This window comes from Jaculus jaculus, chromosome 2, assembly GCF_020740685.1.
Source record: "Jaculus jaculus isolate mJacJac1 chromosome 2, mJacJac1.mat.Y.cur, whole genome shotgun sequence".
NCBI classification, from domain to species: domain Eukaryota; kingdom Metazoa; phylum Chordata; class Mammalia; order Rodentia; family Dipodidae; genus Jaculus; species Jaculus jaculus.
Genome location: NC_059103.1, coordinates 214,504,464 through 214,523,295, shown reverse-complemented (window position 1 = coordinate 214,523,295; position 18,832 = coordinate 214,504,464). Strand labels below are relative to the sequence as shown.

Sequence of the window (18,832 nt, the reverse complement as noted above, 5' to 3'; positions counted from 1 at the left end):
ACGATAGAGAGAAAGTGATGCAGTAAATAGGGAAACATGCATATCAGTGAGTTTAGATAAAGACCCCATGATAGCTCCATACTACAGCTATGCCTATCCTGAAATTACAAGACACCACAGAAGGTCTTCAAAGACACCGTGGGGACAAAGTGCAGACCCCATGTAAAAAGCCAGAAGCTGTGGTGGGCTTCTGGGATCCCAGCACTCCTACGACAGGATAGGAGGCAGACACAGGAGAATTCCCACAAGCTTGCCCATTCTCTTCCCTTCTCTCTCCCTTTCCCTCTCTCTTAAATAAATAAAAATAAGATATTTTGAAAAGAATCAGTTGGGCTGTGGGTCAGTAAGCAGGCACTTCCAAGTTGGGCCCTGGACAGGAAGAAAGCAGCACCCATTCGTGGTCTGTCCAGGACACCCACTTAAGAGTCCTCGGAAGAAACAACAGGAAGCTGGGTGATGATTTGTTGCTGGGCTCTCACCTGAGTTGAAATGCCCACAGCCAGACAAGGAAACTGTGGGGCCAAATTACGAACTCCGACCCACAAGACTACCCCTATGCTGACCTACCAGAGGGCCAGTCCCCTGGAACTCCAGTGTTAGGCAATCTCCTCTTAGCCTTGGATGAGTCAAAAAACTCCCTATGCTTGGGGTAACCTGAACCCAAACCTGTGGGGCAACAGCCCCTGTATGTGCACACCCCTAAAGAGGGGTTTTGATTCACACCCCCAATGCCAAAAGTAGAGGAAAGGGGGTTGGAGAGGCACCAGTGGCTCCCAGGGCCATCCCCCATGCAGTCCCAGAGACTCTCAGATGGGCAGCAATGCTCCCAACCACTGTCCTACTGCACACATTGCCACACTCTCGGACAGGCTTGCATTTGCTGATCCTATGCTGTGGGGACTGGGCAGGGAGCTGGGCTAGGGCCACCCATACAAGAGTGGCAGGCACTGAATAGGGTGCAGAACTGGGGCTCAAGTGTAAGCCCCAAAACCTGACCATCAGGAACTACTACCACTACTGACTATCAATGCCACCATGAAACCCAAAGCTGTAAATGCCGAGGGGCTCAACAGAACAGGGTCCTGCTCCTAGGAGAAGTTCAGGCAGAGAAGAATGGTGTATCTTGAGTTCCAGAACAGAGGGACAAGGTAATCTGATGGTCAGTAGCACTGGAAGGGCATCAAGCCCTAGGGCAAGAGCAGAGAGAGGACACAGAGGCCCAGCTGTGTCCTAGAGGAAGGTGGGCTGCCTCAAGTGGCCCTGCTCCTCCCTCCTACCACAGCCAGAGCTAGGAAGCGAGCTCACCCACAGTCACTGAGTGCTGCCACCTTGGCAAGCTGCTGCTCACTGAGGGAGACACAGCCCCATCCTGACAACTCAGTCTCATACTGGCCAGGCACAGCCCCATGGTCCAGTCTGGCACATAATCCCTGGTCTCTTTCCTCTCAATGGATAGCCTGAACATTTCTCCAGAGCACAGTAAGGTCCTGCTGCTGTGGCTTGTGCTGTCCTTGTCCCTATCCCTACAAGCCCTGCTTCCAGAACAGTCTTCTAGGAGACTACCCACTCCCCCATTTATCCTGGGCAAGTCTTAGACCTTGGTGTGCCCCATGGTAGCCACCCACAAAGCCACCTGTCTCATCTGTCTATGTGCCTCCTGATTGCCATCCCCACTAGGAAACTTGTTGCCTGGGTCAACTCCGATGGGCCCCTAACTCAATATACCCTACCACCGTAGCATCTGGGAGTATCCTCTGAACAGGATCCCATCTTGGGCTCATCTGGATGGCCTGCATACTTCCAGGAGTGTCCTCTGAGCAGAGTTCCATCTTGGGCTCATCTGGATGGCCTGCACACTGCCAGGCCAGAGTGGAGAACACAATGGAAGCAACCTGGAGCATCCAGCAACACTGTCTTCAGGCAAGACATCACCCAAACATCTCTCACCACCATAATTTTTGGGCATGTTAAAAAAGCTGTGGGAACTCTAGCTGTAGATAGTCCCAGTAGGATACACTCTACCAGGAACTGAATGCTTGTGCTTCTCAAAATCCTCACATTGTCAGGTGTGGTGGTGCACGCCTTTATTCCCAGCATTCAAGAGGCACAGGCAGAGAGATTTCTGTGAATCTGAGGCCACCCTGAGACTACACAGTGAATTCCAGATCAGTGTGGGCTAGAGCAAGACCCTACCTCAAAAAACAAAAAAAATTCTCATGTTGTAGATCCAGCTCTAAAAGATAATGTTTGGGGACTGGAGAGATGACTTACTGGTTAAGGTGCTTGCCTGCAAAGCCTTAAGGACCCAGGTTCAATTCCCTACTACCCATATAAGCCAGATACACAAGGTAGTGGCACATGTGTCTAGAATTCCTCTTCATACCAAAAAAAATATAAAAGTAAAAAATCAGAAAAAAAAAGCCGGGCGTGGTGGCACACGCCTTTAATCCCAGCACTTGGGAGGCAGAGGTAGGAGGATCGCTGTGAGTTCGAGGCCACCCTGAGATTCCATAGTGAATTCCAGGTCAGTCTGGGCTAGAGTGAGACCCTACCTCGAAAAACCAAAAAAAAAAAAAAAAAAAGAATTCCTCTTCAGTGGCTGGAGGCCCTGGCGTGCCCATACTCTTTCTTTGTCTCTAATAAAAAAATGTATAATATAAAAAAGATATCATTGGGGGCAGGGCCTTTGGGTAGCTATCAAAAATTAGAGGAGATCCTAAAGATGGAACAAAAAGACTCCAGAGAGCACATGTGTGACTTCTTTTCCTCTCTCCTTGCCTGTGAAGAGGGCCCCCAGGAAACTGGAAAAAAACCTCACCAGACCCTGATCTAGCTGTACCCTACTCTCAGACTTTGGCCTCCAGAAGTGAGCCTCCTTGAGCCATACGCTCAGTGACACTGTGTTAAGGCAGCCCTAGCAGTGACAAGACAGTCCTCACACAGAAAGCAGGCAGGAGGACCACGGTGGTGGCTGGCAGGCAGGAGGGCCACACAGGCTCATTAAGGAAACACATGAAGGGAAAGCAGCAGAGATGCCTCCCATCTGAGGCTGAATCCTCTTTAATGAGACGTCACTTTGGAGAAGCGTTTCGGAGCCTTTCAAAATTGTGGCCTAAATCTCGTCAAACTACACAGAGATTACTTAAGATTTACCACACAGACAGAAAATAAAATAAAATAAGGCAACCCAGCAAGCAGCAGCTCTGTGACAAGACCATTTGTAGCTGGGATGGAAAAGCCTTCCGATTCAGCTGCTTAAGCACAGTGGCTTCTGTTTATTTCACACTTTCATGTCAAATGAATTTGGAAAGAAAAAAAAGTGACAGGCAGTTTAGGGATATAAGTCACATTTCAGCTTCAGTTCAGATTAATGAATTTGCTGGAAGCCATAGGGTACAGGCAAATCCACAAATCTTAGAACAAAAAAAAAGTGAACACCGTGCGTGATGTGTGCGTGGGTCCTGAGGTGGCTCCTCCGGGGCCCCACAGACCTTCTGCTCCTATGCCCTGAAACCCAGACCTGCACCCTACCCTCTGGGCCCCTGGGTTGGTTCTCAACCTGGGGGCCTTAGAGATAAGTCCCCACAAAGTCAGCAGTGGCGTGCAGTGCTGAAGACTGCTGGGGGAGGCTGGAGGTGGTGTGTAAGGCAGTTTGTATGGTGGGCTACCAAGGGTCCTGGCCTGAGAAAACTGAGTGATGGTTTCATACTGTCAGCCCCATCCTATTTGCTTCCCCAGGTATGAACTGGCACATTTGACAGAAGAGCCTCATCTCACCAAGCAGCACCAAAACTGAGTGGTACCCAAGGGGGACAGTATGCATATGGCACCACAGACAAACTTCAAAGGCACATCCCTATCCACAACTGAGCTATGGTCGCTTCACCTTCTGTCCCTGGCCTCAAGTCATTCCAGCCAGGGCAGCAGGTGACCTTGTTCACCATAGCTTTAATGGGCATGCCCATCCTGAGACCCTGACTTCTAGTACCCGAAAGACCCTAAGGCTCTATTCAGTGGCCTCCCAGCCTTCTCTCTGGACAGCAACAAACACAGACCAGCCAAGAGAATCTGAGGCCACTGGCTGACTTCAGCTTACCCTCAGCACCCTGTCACCCCACCCCCATGCCCAGCCCAGATAGTGCCAGCAGTAGTAGGGAGAGACCTTAAGAGTAAAGCCACTTCATGTCAGAAGAGTGTGACCAAAGACAGCAGATGACAGCAGTGGCCACACAGCCACCTACATCCAGTCTGGAGCTACCCATGGGCTCCAAAGAAGGAATGCCGGGGAACTTCCCAGAGAGAGAGCAAGATAGTCAACCTATGCCCTTTTCCTAGAACAGAAATAGTGCTAACAGCCTAGGTGCCAGGGACTTTCTGCTTCCCCAGCAAAGCAGAAAGGAACTCCGAGGGCTCTGGAAAATCAGCCAGGAGTGAGTCTACTCCCCACACCCTCCGTAAAATTGTAAAAGTCCTGCCATGCAGGAGTAACAGGACCATGGAAAGGGGGTCCCGAGACATGACCAGAAAGGCCTGATGAGCAGGAGAAGCCTTCGGGGGACCTGCCCAGGCCTCACACAGCGTGTACTTTCTCCCATTCTCCTCAGTTCAAGGCCTTATCCTGGGCCTCCTCCCCACAAGACTCAAGCCTGATGATCCTCCCTAAAGAGAGCAGAGATGTGATTAGACCACATGGGGTTGTGCTGAACCCCATTCCTAACAGGTTTTCTTGGGATATGGACAACAAGTGGCTCTCCAAGCAGTAGCCTGGGACAGCCGGGGCCCCACATGGAACCCCAAGCCTCCACCGCTTGCTCCCCTTGGCTTCTTTGCTCACCCCCTGCTGTCTCCTCTCTGCCACCGCAGAATTAGCAGGCAACCAGGGCAGAAAAAGGCTTACCTAGGGTCATTCAGCCTGCCACCCTCTTCCAAGTGATCAAATATCCAATCACAGTAAATGTCTGCAAAGAACAAGCAGAGGCTACCCCATGCCCATACTGGACCAAACTGCCACTTCCCACATGTGTCCACCAGCCTCCAACACTGCCCACTAAGGCTTCCATGATGGCTGGGGCCTGCCCACCCAGGAAGGAAAACCTCTAAGGATATCATCCTTCCCAAGGTAAGGGCTAGGGATTCAAGATGAGTCCAGTGAACAGCCTTACTTTCTTCTTTTCAATGCAGCAACCCATAGACTGTGGCAGCCTGGGTCCAGTGCCAGGCCAACTCCTCTCTTTCCCCCACCATTGCCCAGGGAGATGGAGGAACCCTGCAGGGTTGGCTGCAGTGAGGCAAATCTGCCAACTACTCACTGGTGTCCCTGGCTCAGACAGGGCAAAGATGGTAGGCTGACAGGCACCAACTCTGGCTGCTGGCCCCAGAGACAGGTCCTTTCTGCTGCTTCAACAAGCTGGGTCCAGGCATATGCAACTGACAGCAGGCTAGTCAGCTGGCTGGCAGTCACTCTGCTGAGCATGCAGCCCACAACAGGGTGCAGGTGACCTTGGGTGAGGGAGGCCTAACCTGCTGGCAGCCACTTTTCCCAGGACCTCTTCAGAACCTTACTTCTTAGCTTAGCTCCCTCACTGATGCCAGGCCTAAAGGTCATGTACTCAAGGATCCCAGATACCAGGCAAGGGGTTACACAGGACTAGAATGGGTGCTCAGAAAAGAGTGGAAGCCCTTGAAGACTGTGACCATATTGGTAGGCTAAACTGTGCCTCCATGCACAGAGAACACTGAGGTCTGAAATCCATGGTTGCTAGCCAAAAATGGACTCAATTCTGGCACCTACGGCTATAGGACTGGAGCCATCTAAAGTGCCTACCCCACCTCCTGCCACCCATGCTCACAGTCAAGTCATGCCAGATGCCATCTTTGCAGAGAGCCCAGTTGACCTGGCTACTCTCTGTCCCTTAGATTCCACATTAGACCACATGGTGTGCCAGCTGACAGTTCACTATGGCCTCGGCTCTTGAAGCTGCACTGACCACCTCCACCTCCAGATGTCTCTGAGCACAATGAAGGCTGGGAATGTTTTTGCCCAGTGATCCATGTAGGGTTCTCCTGGGGGGTTAGTCTTCTCAGCTCGCCAAGGCAGGAGTGAGAGGTTGGTTAGGTCGCTAAGGAGCAACACCTCAGGATCTATCCATGCCCCAGGAAGAGGGATGCAGGCCCAATGCTGGCTACAGGAGGGGGAGGTTCTCACCAGCCAAGAATCAATAAATCTGAACCTCATTCACGATGATCTGGGGCTCTTATTAAGTAAATTAATTTAAGTTAATTTAGCTCGATCATGACTCCCGATCTCAGTGATTTAGTGAGGGGAAATTGCATTAGGAAAGGCCATGCTCACCAGATAGAGGAACGGAAGAAAATTAGATCCACTTAGCAATGTGAATTAATATGGAAATAGCAGGTGTAAATTTAACCTTATCGAGAGAGTAAAAATTATCTTCATAAATTTGTAGAAATAGCCCCCAAGATGCTTATAAATCTATTTAAAACAAAAATATTACAAAAAGTACAGTAAAATTAATTTAAAATATACTTCTAGCTATTGCCTCCAGAAAAGTCAGCAGCAAGGCCAAGCATGGTATGGCCAGTGATAATGGGGAAGGCCAGTAGGCCTTGGACAGAAGAGCTAGGTAGGCTCACCTGTCACAGGCTCTGGAGCCAAGCAGAGCTGCCCACATAGCCTGGTACACCCCAGGAGTTGGGCTGGAATCCTCTGGGCAGCAGCAGGACAAAGGACATACAGCACCATATGTAGGGTGGTGGGCCTCTAGACACACGGCTCAGCTGGTGGGTCTGCTCTATAGTCTCCAGCTCCATAGCACCCCCAGGGCCAGACTCTGCCATTCCCTGCTCCCTACTTGCCCAGTAGGCTTCTACACTTCTCCTATGCCTGCAGGTAGGACACCACCAACTGAGCACAAAAATGACTAATGTCAGCTAGGACCCAGCCTCCTGGGACCTCAGGGGAGCTCCCAAGAGGGCAGAAGCAGACCATTCCTCTGAAGGGTTGTTCCCAGCCTACTGCATTCCAATGCAGCAGCAAAGGTCAGTGCATTCTCAAAATAAGGCTGTCTTTGAGGGAGCCTGGGCAGGCAAGGAAGAGCTCTATACCATTACCCTTCTTGACAATCTACATGTGGCAACTTGCATGCAGGTAGGTTAGGACCTGGCTTCACTCACTAAAAAATTTTCCCCAGGGATGCCCCAGGGCAGCTTCCTGTAGGGATTCCAACTGTCTAGGGACTGGTTGTATCTGTGGGGTATTAGGCCTACCAACTACTGACCTGCTTATGACAGGAGAGAGCATACACGTGTGTGTGTGTGTGTGTGTGTGTGTGTGTGTGAGACAGAGAGGGAGAGAGAGAGAAGGAAGCAGGCTGACTTCTCTCTCTAGTGTATAAATTGCTATAGCTAGTATACAAACTGCTACATAAACAAAAAAATTGGGCTGATTTCCAGCCAACATGTTGTATACCACAGCTTCCAGTCCACGGCTCATCCTGCAACCACAACCCTTAATGATCAGACAGACAGCCCAGTTCCCAAGTCTGCAGGAGTCTAGACAAAGTTCTCTTACCTGGAAAGTGCAACCCGCCGGGACCGCCAGGAGGGTAGAGACAAGGTGCACAGTGGGGCACTAAGAGGCGACACAGGAGTCTTCTTGACGATGCGGTAGCGCGTCTTGACCACCTTGCTAGAAGGTGGAGTCCGAAGATGCACACTAGAAGCTGCAGAGGAAATCCAGGGCACAGGTATGAATCAGCAGGGCAGAGCTGAGAAGCCCCAGGGGCTGAAGGGTACCCTAGAACCTGATCTCACCCATATACCTTTGAATTAGAGCATTCTCTATCACCCACTCCATGCATACACACATGTCCCCAGAGAGCCTGCAGCCAAGATTTCAGGAAGTGATTGGTATGGCCTCCAGGAGAGGGGGACTCAAGTCCTGAACATGCTCTAGCTGTCACAATGGACAGGATGAGAAAGCTGAGTGGTGCTCCCTGGGAGTAGAGGTGCAGCAAACTAAGCCCTAGGCAACTAGGAGGCTTCCCAGGTGAGCACCCACATCAGGAAAACCCAGATTCCACACTTCAGGGTGGGTCCCAGAGGCTGGAAAAGGCAGTCTTCCTGTCCTGTGCTCCTGTGCATGGAAGGGGTGATGGAAAGCTCACTTCCTCCCCAACACCTCCCCAATGTCATGCCCAGAGAGACTGGTGTACTTAATCACTGTTTTCATACCATTCTGTGGGGTGACATCCACAACAGCTTTTTCTTGTTGAATGTTTCTTGCAATTAGCAGGGATCTGTTTTGCCCGAGTTCCCTTCCACTTGATAGCCAGCAATTTCCCTACAGCTTCGAGGAATGCGCCTAATTGCCCGACTTTCATAATGTACAGTTCTAACTGCCCAGATAATTAAGGCTAACATAGCTGCCTCTCATAGCTGCTCACCTCTAGCCTAGGACACAGGGCCCTAAACAGAAGCCCAGCCAAACCCGCCCAGATGCCCTATCTCCCTCCTAGCCTGCACCTAGCTTCCCCACACCCCAAGGGCCCTTGGAGATTCTTGCCTGCCTCTGCTCTGGATCCTTGAACCAGCATGCCTCCCGCTTCCATGCCCACAGTGTCCATACCATAGAAGTGCTATTGCCTTTCCTTGTCCTATGTCATCAAAACCCCTTCCTCAGTCACTGCTCCACCTGCTCTGGAGCCACTGCTGCCCCCAGGGCCTTCATCACCCCACACACTGGACACATCAGGGTCACAGGGTCAAATCCCTCCTGAAAGTCCTCAAAGCCCAGCCCAAAAAGTCTGTACCAGCTATAGCCCCTTAGGGGAGATACAGGCAGTACCTGCACAGCCTGGGGTGGAGTGGTGAGTGACCTGAAAGGGGAAGAACATGGGCCACTCTGGTCCTAGGACTGGAGGCAGATGCTGAGCAGAGGCCATAATAACATCCGGATGGTTCACCCCATCCAGCTCCCATATATGTGCCATCACACCCCAGCAACAGGTCCTCTTCTCTTCTATCATCACCTCTCACCACCTGCTTCTATCCCCCACTCAAATGCATCATTTCATATCCCCCTCCCCTATCACCCTCTTAGCACAGTAGGTGGCACATCAGTCTCATATCCCCTCCCCACCTCAAAATAGCAGTTTAGGACAGCCAGGGAGAAAACAGGAGCTTAGGAACCAAAATGCAAAGTTGCATGACCTAGAACCCCTGTCCTGAGGGACCAAGTCAGTGAAGCTGCTGCTCTGAGTACTGCCCTGAAGCCCAGCATGCTCAAGGTGCAGGAGGAGCGTGGTCTACAGTAGGTGTCAGTAAATAAATGTTTGTTGAATTGAATGTTCAAGGTCTTACAAGCAAGAAGAGACCAACAAAAATCAACAGCAGCTTGTTCCAACTAAGAGCTCAAGAACATAAGAGTCCTTAAGTTATCAATAACATCAAGATGACCTCATTGCCTGCATAGCCAAGCCCCAGGCTCCCTGCTTCTGTCTGACAAGAGAGCATGGCCTGCTGGTTTCAGTTCTGCCCACTTGTGTCAGCTGGGCAACCTACGGCCAAGGTTGCCCTGTAAAGGGATACTGTCCGTAAAGCAGCTCAGTGCTGCCTACCATGCCAGAATTCCCATCTATACAAAGGACTGATCATCCTGCAGCCATGATGCTCTCACTTAGGGCTGCACACAAGCTACTGCACAGGGAGCTCATAGACCTAAGCACATCCCTTCAGATCACAAGGCACAGTTCCATAGGACAGCCTTATTCATGAGGCCCAAAACTGCTGAGCAAGGCAAGAGCTGGCACCAGGTCACACTGGGGCCCATGTTCCCTTTGCAGCTTGAGCCACACAGCCTCTGGCCTGGAGAAGCTCTGCTGCTGTTCCCTGATGCACAGTATCTTTTTGGCTAAAATTCTTCTCCTTGCCTGAGTGTCAAAGCCCTTTTACCCACTGCCTATGGATCCTAGATCTAGGATCTAGGATCTAGGTTCCACTGCCACTGGACTATGGATCCCAAAAAGTCCGCCATCCCCACCCAGGCACAGCAGCTCAGAGCAGGTGGCACATGGATGGCTTGGCCTGGCTGAGGGCTCTGGTTCCCCTCATTCTTCCTGCTAACACTATCAGGATGCACACAAACCTGTGCTACCTACCACAAGGTCAAACTTCTTTGCTAATTTACTGTACTTCACTTACTACTGCCCACTTATCACACCAAGAAAATAACAAACCAAGCTCACTGGCCTCTTGCCACTACCCAGTCAATGGGCGCTTTTTGCACACCCTCAGCCTTCCCTCCCATTGTCCCCAGGAGCAGGGTTCTCATCAGAGTGGGACTCACAGAAGGAGCAAGCCTATGTCACCCTAAGATGGCCTGTGACGCCCCAGCCTGGCCCCAGACTACTCATAGTTCCCGGCCTTTCTGGACTGTCCACTTTTCTACACTCATGACAATAATCCCAGGGGCACTGGGTAAACTTCAAACAGAAGGGCTTTGGGGGAAAGTGAGCTAACAACCAGTAGCCAGCAGGAGCAAGGGCTCCGAATCATGTGATCAGCTCCCAGGGACCTTGAAAGTCAGTTTAAAAAAGGGAAGCCCTTCTCCAGTGAACAGGGAGCTAAAACCTTGGAGTTACAGGGCAAACTCACAGGCTGTCAGGAGCAGCCTTGGCCCTCCTTCCTGAGGACACAGGCAGCCTGCCCCTCCTTGCTGGCTGAAGGGTTTTGTGTAGATAATCATGTTATTTAGATAGGATGTTGGTTTAATTCCCTTCATTACAGACTCCCAGGGCTGTAATTTTTTTTCTCCGCATGATGTATCCCCCATGGCACGCTTCACTCAAATCAAGCTCCTTGCACCGTTATTGCCGACGCTGCCCAAGCCGCGTTATCAGGCCCACACACACAGCCCTTTCCGCCCGCCGTCCAGAGGTCACTTCTAATGACTAATCGATCTCATTAGCTTTCCTAATTAAAAACTTTACTACCGCACTGGAAGACAAACTACAAAAAAACTGCTGGCATCATATCTGAATGGGATATGAGCTCCATCCATCAGCAGGGCTCCAGCTCCTGCCGGAGGCACTGAGCCCTCTGGCTGGGGCCACTGGCCTCTGGCCTTTCCTCTCTCCCAGGCTGGAGGGGGTCTGGCTGGGAACCTTCACCCCAAGGGCATGCCATTGGGAGGGAAGCCACTCAGCCCAGAGAGTCTGGGATAGTGGCAAGCTGGTACACTGGAAAGCCCAGGAGTCAGTTCCAACCCAACTTCTGCTCATTCTGCAGAGCCCACAGACTCAAGCTTCCCTTCCTCAGGCGGGCAACTGTACCACAGATGGCAGGACTGTCCAGCGAAGGTCACATTCTTGTGTTTTAGTGCAGGCGGGAGTTGAGAGCCAGTTCAGACTTTTATGGACCATCAAAGGGAAATAACTAAGAAGAAAATGAGTTGCTAATTTCACAACTGGTTAATGAATAAGATGAAATTAGAACTACCACTCTGTGCAAAGAACAGCCTGAGGCCAAAAACCAGGAGAGAAGGCTATTCCCTACCCTCCTGTCCAGGTCTCCTCAGCTAAGGAGTCACAGAAGCCACACTTGCACCCTCAAGAAAGAGGAGGATACAGAGTGAGGTCCCACCCCCAGTACCTAGGGGGAGAGACTCAAAGGGCTTCTAACCATGCTCAGGCTGGCACCCACCACCCCTGGACCTTAGTGACAATGTTAGAGCCAAGAGTCCTAGCTGGGCACTAGAAATAGAAAGATAGAACAGGCCTCTGCAGTCGGGCATGGTGGTGCATGCCTTTAATCCCAGCCCTTGGGAGGCAGAGGTAAGAGGATCACTGTCAGTTCGAGGGCACCCTGAGCCTACGTAGTGAATTCCATGTCAGCCTGAGCTACAGTGAGAACCTACATTGAAAAACAAACAAACAAAAAAAAAAAAGAACAGGCCTCTGTGCTGATGTAGCTGGCATGAAGGATAGCAGCAAGAGCTGTCATCACAGCAGAGCTCTGGCCTGAGAAAATGCCCTTGCATTCTATCTGGGGATAGAGTCAGTGAAGCAGGAAGAAAGAGACTAGCACCCGAGCCCAGAATGCACAAAGGTAAGCCTTGAGGTTCCCATATCAGAACAGGAGTGGTAAGGCCCCAAAGGAGATATGACATGACCCTGAAAACCATGCCAAGTTCTTAACAGGCCCATAGAAATATGCCGAGGCTACCCCCCATTAGAGACAGTTCTGTTCGGGCTGAGGGCCCTCCAGAGCTGAGGGCAAGAAATCAGGCCACAAGGATGGCTGCGGGGCTGAGGGGATCCTGCCCAGCCAGGTTCACTGCCCCTAATTCTGTATGATTCAACTTGCTTCACATATTGCCTAATCTGCTTTTTATCAACAGCTACCCTGACACTTTTTCAATATCTCCAAACTGTCTACACCCTTCACTGGTTGAAGACAGCTCTAAAAAGCCATCATGGCTCAGCCCTTTCAGAAGCCACATTGATTTCTTTTCTGCTGCTCTATAAACCATCCTCCCTTTCCAGTCGGCTCACCTCTCAGCTGCCCTGCCTGCCTGTCAGCAGTAACGTATCCCATGGCCCCCACCTCAAGCTCTGACATGGGCTCACAGCAGCATCAGTCAAAGGCAGCTCTGATGCATCCAACTGTCTTGTCAACAACAGTGTGTCTAAAGGGAATTCTCCTCCTACCATGGTTTCTGATGAGCTTCCAGATCTGTACCAGCCCAGGACCTGTCTTGATACCACAGACCTAGCTAGAAAGGTGGCCTGAGCATGAACCAGGGAGGAGCAGTCAGCAGCACCAGCCTGGTCCCTCCACTGGCACAGACAAGCAGTGGAGGGCTGTACAGAGATCCTGGAGGGAAGTGGTTGGTCTGGCAAGTGCTCCCTAATACACTGACACTAGATACTACCTGTGCCCATCTTCCCTACAAGCCCTCTTCCTCTTCCTCTGCCTCAAGCAGCATCCCTGCTTCCCCACAGCTCAGGAGGCTGAGTCCTCACAGCCACAGGAGGGCGCCAGGGCAAAGGCAGAGGAATTCTCCCAGGCGAATAGAGTTCTCACAATTAATTGTCTAATTAGTTGTGGTTACAGTAGATGGTGTTCTAGTGCCATGTACACGTGGTAGGCGAGACAGGAAACACACTTTCAAAGCAACTCTGACAGACTCTGAAAGAGCAGGAGTGGCTGTAGCTTGTAGCCATAGGCCAGGACTGTAGTAGAACCAGAGTGTCAAAAACAGAGACAGGGCTGGGAAGATGGCTCAGTAGTTAAAGGCACTTGTTTACAAAGTCTGCCAGTCAGGGTTCAATTCCCCAGTACCCACATAAAGCCAGACATGTCCATTTTCTTTTTTCTTTTTCATCTCCCTTTCTTTCATCTCCCCTCAAATTAACTAATTAATTAGAAGCAGAGATAATCCTCTGGCAAAAGAGGAGGCAAGTTGGGCATTGTTGGGAGTCTGAGCTGGCACTCCCTGCACTGCCTGTGACTAAGTGCACACTGGCATCAGGTAAACACCTGACAGGCCCTCTTAAGTGGTGACACCCAGCTCAAAGCCTTCTCCCATGCAAGACTGTCCTGTCCCTCCTGATTTGGGCTAGGAAAGCTGAAGGATAAAGGTTAGGTAGTGGAGGGTGGGCAGGAGCCCTTGCCCAGCTCAGCTTGGGATGAGCAAGGACCAGACTGTAATGGTAATGGGAGTCGTCTGAGCTTAAAGGCTGCTGGGCAGACCCTCAGCAGCTGAGACAGCACAGTGGGGGAGGGTAACTGTCCTACTCCATCCAATTCCTACTTCCTAGAGGCCCCTGTCTCTTTTGCTGAAGTCAGCAGGTGCCCTGGGGGACACTAGTCCTCCCAAGTACCCCCACCCCCGCAGATGGGCTGCACACTGCACACAGACAGACACAGAAGGCGGACACTCAGGACTGTCTCTGTAGAGCCAGCATGGCACACGGGGCCAACGAAGGGCCGTGTCAGGCAGCCTCCCCAACAACTGCTGAATTGCACTCTTGAAAAAATGGCCACAAAATTTTAAACAGAACACACAGCATACATTTCTGAGAGGCCTCTGCTCCCGCATTTAAAACCGTGACGTACATCTGAGCTGCTGCAAAGCCCGCGGGCCTGATGGGAGCACGGTGCCCACTACCGCAGCAGGAACCAAGGCAGTGTCAGCAGGATTTTCTGCCTCTCACTAAGAGTGGCACAGACAAAATGATGTTCCTGGGGTAGGAAGGCTGTGTCCAGCATGAACAAGGACACCATGCTCCCCTGTACCCCAGGACTGGGGGATCACAGCTGGAGCAGCAAATTATATTCCACACTGTGGCCAGCTAGGATGGTTAGGATGGCCATGATGAAAACAGTGGAATCAGTCCCTGACCACAGGGGCTCCCTCAGCCCATGACTCACCAATCCTTTGGGGCATGATTTGAGACCAAGACTGAAAGGGGGACCCCTCCTGCAAATGGAGGCGGCTGGTAGGAAAGTCAAAGCAGGTTCTGGTACTTCTGTACCACACTGGAGGGTGAGGTATCTACAGAAGACTGCCCTCCCCAAGAGACATCTACTCCACCCCTGCCATGCCACCAATGGATCCATCCTTAACTCAGGTCCATTTCTCTTGTCTCTGCTACACCCACAGCAGAGCCACAGCCTGAAACCCAATGTCCCCACCCCAGCCTCACCTCCCATGCCTCTTCCTACACATACATGCACAAGCATGCACACACACACACACACACACACACACACACACACACAAACACAAACACACACCATAAATATAACCATTTCCCACTTCTATGGCTCAGCAGACAGCTTTCCAGGTATGCCAACCAACAGCCCCTATACAAGAACAGGACTGGGATTATCCACTCTGTGCTTCAAGCTCTGCTCCCACAGGAAACAGCAGCTCCTGTAGCCCCTGATCTTTTAGCCTGGAAATACACCCAGGGAGAAGCACTTGTGTGTGCCACCAACAGCTTGTTCCTAGCAGCACCAGGTAAAGTGAGGAGCTATCCAGCCACTCTCCCAGACTGTAAGTAGAGGAACCTTTGTGTCTCTCACTCTCCCAACCTATCTTTCTCACAGGTACCAATGTTTCATTGCTGATCACCTCTCACATCTCTACAAAGACCCTTCAGGGCCAGGCTCAGCTGCTGCAACGTGTGGCATCTGCTTTTGGAGAGTTTGGGCAGGCACCAGGTCCACATCCACTCAGCAAAAACTCCCTTCCCTGAACCAAGGGTACAGGGAACCAAGTCTGGTCCCCACTACTTCCCACTTACCAGGCTGCACCATTACACATCCAGGCAAGAAGGCCAGCTGCCTGTGGGGCCCAGGGACTACCCAGCCCTGTCTGGAAGCAATGCCTCTGCCTAATGCTCCCTGACACCCAGCTGGGAATTTCCAGCTGCACCAGGAGTGGAAGCAGGAATGTGTGCTGCCTCTGGCCTTATATCATGGGGGGGGAGGGAGTGGTCAGCAGCAGGGCCCCTCAGGGCAAACAGGGAGGTGCACTGATCACTGTTAATGAGCACTGACTACATCTCATTCGACTCATGCATGATGCCTGCTGGTGGCACTACCGAACCGTGGGGACCAGAATCAAAGCACGTGAGATGACCCAGTCACTCTCCCTGCCAAACCTCCTGACCCCAACTACTTAAGATGGTATGAGAGCCAGACAACCAGTCATTCCTGTCTCTAGAAGGAGGGAGCCTTCTGCTCCATATGCTCTTCCACAGATCTCACAATGCCACCAGCACAGCTGGTCTGAAAACCAGGTCAGCCACTCAATACACTGACAGGAGGATGGCAAGGGTTATGAGAGGACAGCAGCCTGCCAACACCACCCAGTACAGTGACCCGACCCAGACATATAAGCTCAGGACAAGCAGCCTAAGCACACAAGAGTCATTCTCACTGTTGTTATTAGCCCAGGAACAGTTGCAGAGGCCCTTCATGACATGCCAAAACCTGGACCTACACACCTCCAAACACGACCCATGTACCTGGGCCACCTGTGCTCGCATCCCCACCTGTGCACAGACACTGCTATCTGGGCAGGCAGACTGCTGCCTGTGCTTGCCCACAGGGCAATGTCCACCTGAGCCAGCGCAGTGATTAACCATACTTAATGCACCAGTTCCAAGCCAACGTCAGCCCAGGCTTCAGACGCTCCACCTGCTTACTTTCACCCAAGAGGACAGAGCTATGTTATCCCAACAGAACCCCTGCCAGCCCACAAGACTTCCTTCAAGAACAGTCAGCCATTCATGTGTCTGTTTCTCCAAATGAGACAGGACTCAGCTAAGGCAGGGCGGATGGTAAGCCCCCCGCCCCCATAGTGGCGCGGCAGGAGCTGCCAGGGGACCACGCTCTAACAAGCATCAGATATGGAATGACTGGAATCACAAAGTATGAATTTTTATGAGTCCAATAAATCACTCCACTTTTCCAGTGCTTGATGATTCCAACCCTTCATACATAGGAAAGGCCTGCTACAAGCAGAGGCCAGACCCTCAAGCCTGACAAAGGGCACCATCACAGTGATGGGATAGCCAGGGTCCCTCCAGAGCACCCTCGCTCTGCACCTTGAGGCTGTGGCAAGCCTGTCTAGCAGGTCCCCCAGGCAGCAGCAAGTAACTGGGGGGGGGGGTGCAGGTGGAAACTCATCAGCCACTAGAGGAGCCCTGCCACACTCCTAGAGTGCAGGAGAACCCCCCCGGAGTCCTTGTCAGCACAGGACTTAACAGTCATGAGCAGCTTCAAGGCAGCCACCTATCTCCTCTCAGAATCTGTGCAGGCAACAGGAGGACAGAGGACAAGTGTGTACTCACATACAGTCACCCATGGCGTCAAGAGAGCAGGAATACACGGGCCCAGTGAGAGGACAGGACCCCTCAGGTGTCACAGCCCAGGCCCATCTCAGGGGGCTGGCTGGGAACCCAGAGGTTTTGGCCACCTGGAACCTCCCCTGGTAGATGTAGGTAAGTGGCTGTCGACAACCCTCAGCCCACAGCTGGCTCATCACCAGCCTTCCTTGCAGCATCATGAAAACAGGGGATCTATCACTGACAAACATTTACAGATTAGCAAATCACAAAGGCAGCTCCAGACAGGGCCGTAAGTCAGCTAAGCAGCGTCCGCATGCAGATAGCAGTGTGGGCGATGTAGTGGTGACAAATAACCGCTGTCAGCTACCCTGTCCCCTGCGCAGGATCCGTGTTCTCTGTTGTTCCCCACTACCTAGTGCTTAATGACAACACTGTCAGCCCAAGACTCAGAGCTACGAAAGCCGCTGCCTCGGACTGTCAGCACCCTATTAGAGGGAAGATTGAGACCCTACTCTTCCTAAAGTCACTCAAGCAACACAAGCTGCTAGTTCCTGTAATTACTGTGCACTAGCCATCGATCGCACACCGACACCTGACCTGCCTGTATGAAATGGGAGTAGTTTGCTATGTGACAGTCTCTATAGATTACAGGGGATGGGGAGTCTTCCCTCTCCTTCTAACCATCACTCTACCCGACCTCAAAAGCCAGGAAAGGAAGGAAGCAGTGCCACCCTCCATCAAAGAGCCACCACCATCAAGGTGGAGATGTGCAATCAGAGTCTGCCTTGCCTGGGGAAGGCTGGGCCTCAAAGGTTGTCAGGTATCCCCTAACCAACTTGAGACTATATTCAGATTGCCTGAAGGGTAGTCTGCCCCACTCCATTATCCTACATGGTCATAAGCCCCAAGGAATGTGTAGGAAAGGGTTCTGGGAGCCCTGGCTCCATAGCCCAAAAGCCATGGTGTAGCACACACCACAGATAGACACCCACTCCTCAGCCTGCTAGTCACATCTCTACACAGCGTGGCCCACCTCACCCATGTGAGTTCATCCTCACTCCTTCATCCCAGAATCTCAGACAGAGAATCCCTGCCCTCTTACCTTATGATGCTTGTGTCCCTAAGCTCCCTGTCTTGCCTACAAATGGAAGCCAGTCAAGACTCCAGACATGCAAGGGCAGAAGCACAGTCCCAGAGGACAAGGACTGCCTGAGCAGCATGCCACCTCCAGGCTCTCAGAGCACCCTTCTCCAGTCCTGTAGTGCAGCTTCATATTCCCTCAGGCTCCCTCAAACGCAGCACAGGAGCTATACCCACAGGACTCCAGGCCCTTCTATGTGAGTACCAGCACTACAGGGACTACAAGGGCAAGAGCAACCAGAGCACAGGCTACAGCTGGGGGAGGAGGCTGAACTGCTTATACTTCTAGGTGATTCCACTAGACAGCTAGGTTAGGAAAGAGTCTCAGTTTATTCCAGAGAGCCATAGCTCTGACCAACACTGGGCACATTTCCTGATACCCATAGCCAAGAGCTGCACTTGAACTTCATACCAATGCTGCCTGGCTGGATTCTGAGGTCAAGGAAATATACCACAGGGCTAGGTAGCTGCGTGGAAATACACTGTATAAACAACAGGCACGATTAAGAGAAAATCATGTGTCCTCAGGCTACCAGGACCTTCTTGGCCATTATTCCATTTCCTTCTGGACCACCTCTGGCCTTTCACTGTGGGCCACTCAATGGGTTACAGAGGGGAGCCCTTGGGACCAGATACTAGGTGTGCTGGGCTTCAATTATAGAACCCTTGGAAGTCAATCTTAGTCACTGGGCCTACACTGTGGTCAGCACCAAGGACAGGCCCACCAAGATGGCCAGAGATGGTAGAGTACAAGCTACACTTTCAGACAAGTTCTAGTTAATTCACAGCTTCCAAAATGCAATTGCATG

The 18,832-nt window shown here is 51.7% G+C and overlaps 1 protein-coding gene across 2 annotated transcripts in view; it reads right to left on the bottom strand.

Moving 5' to 3' along the window:
* The window catches only part of Zc3h3 (zinc finger CCCH-type containing 3), a 138,317-nt gene that overhangs the window by 71,354 nt on the left and 48,131 nt on the right, over positions 1–18,832 (bottom strand). For both annotated transcript variants that reach the window (XM_004656380.3, XM_045144090.1), the window contains exon 4: positions 7,592–7,742. In XM_004656380.3, coding sequence (XP_004656437.1) covers positions 7,592–7,742 — 151 coding nt within the window. The remainder of the gene's footprint in view (positions 1–7,591; positions 7,743–18,832) is intronic.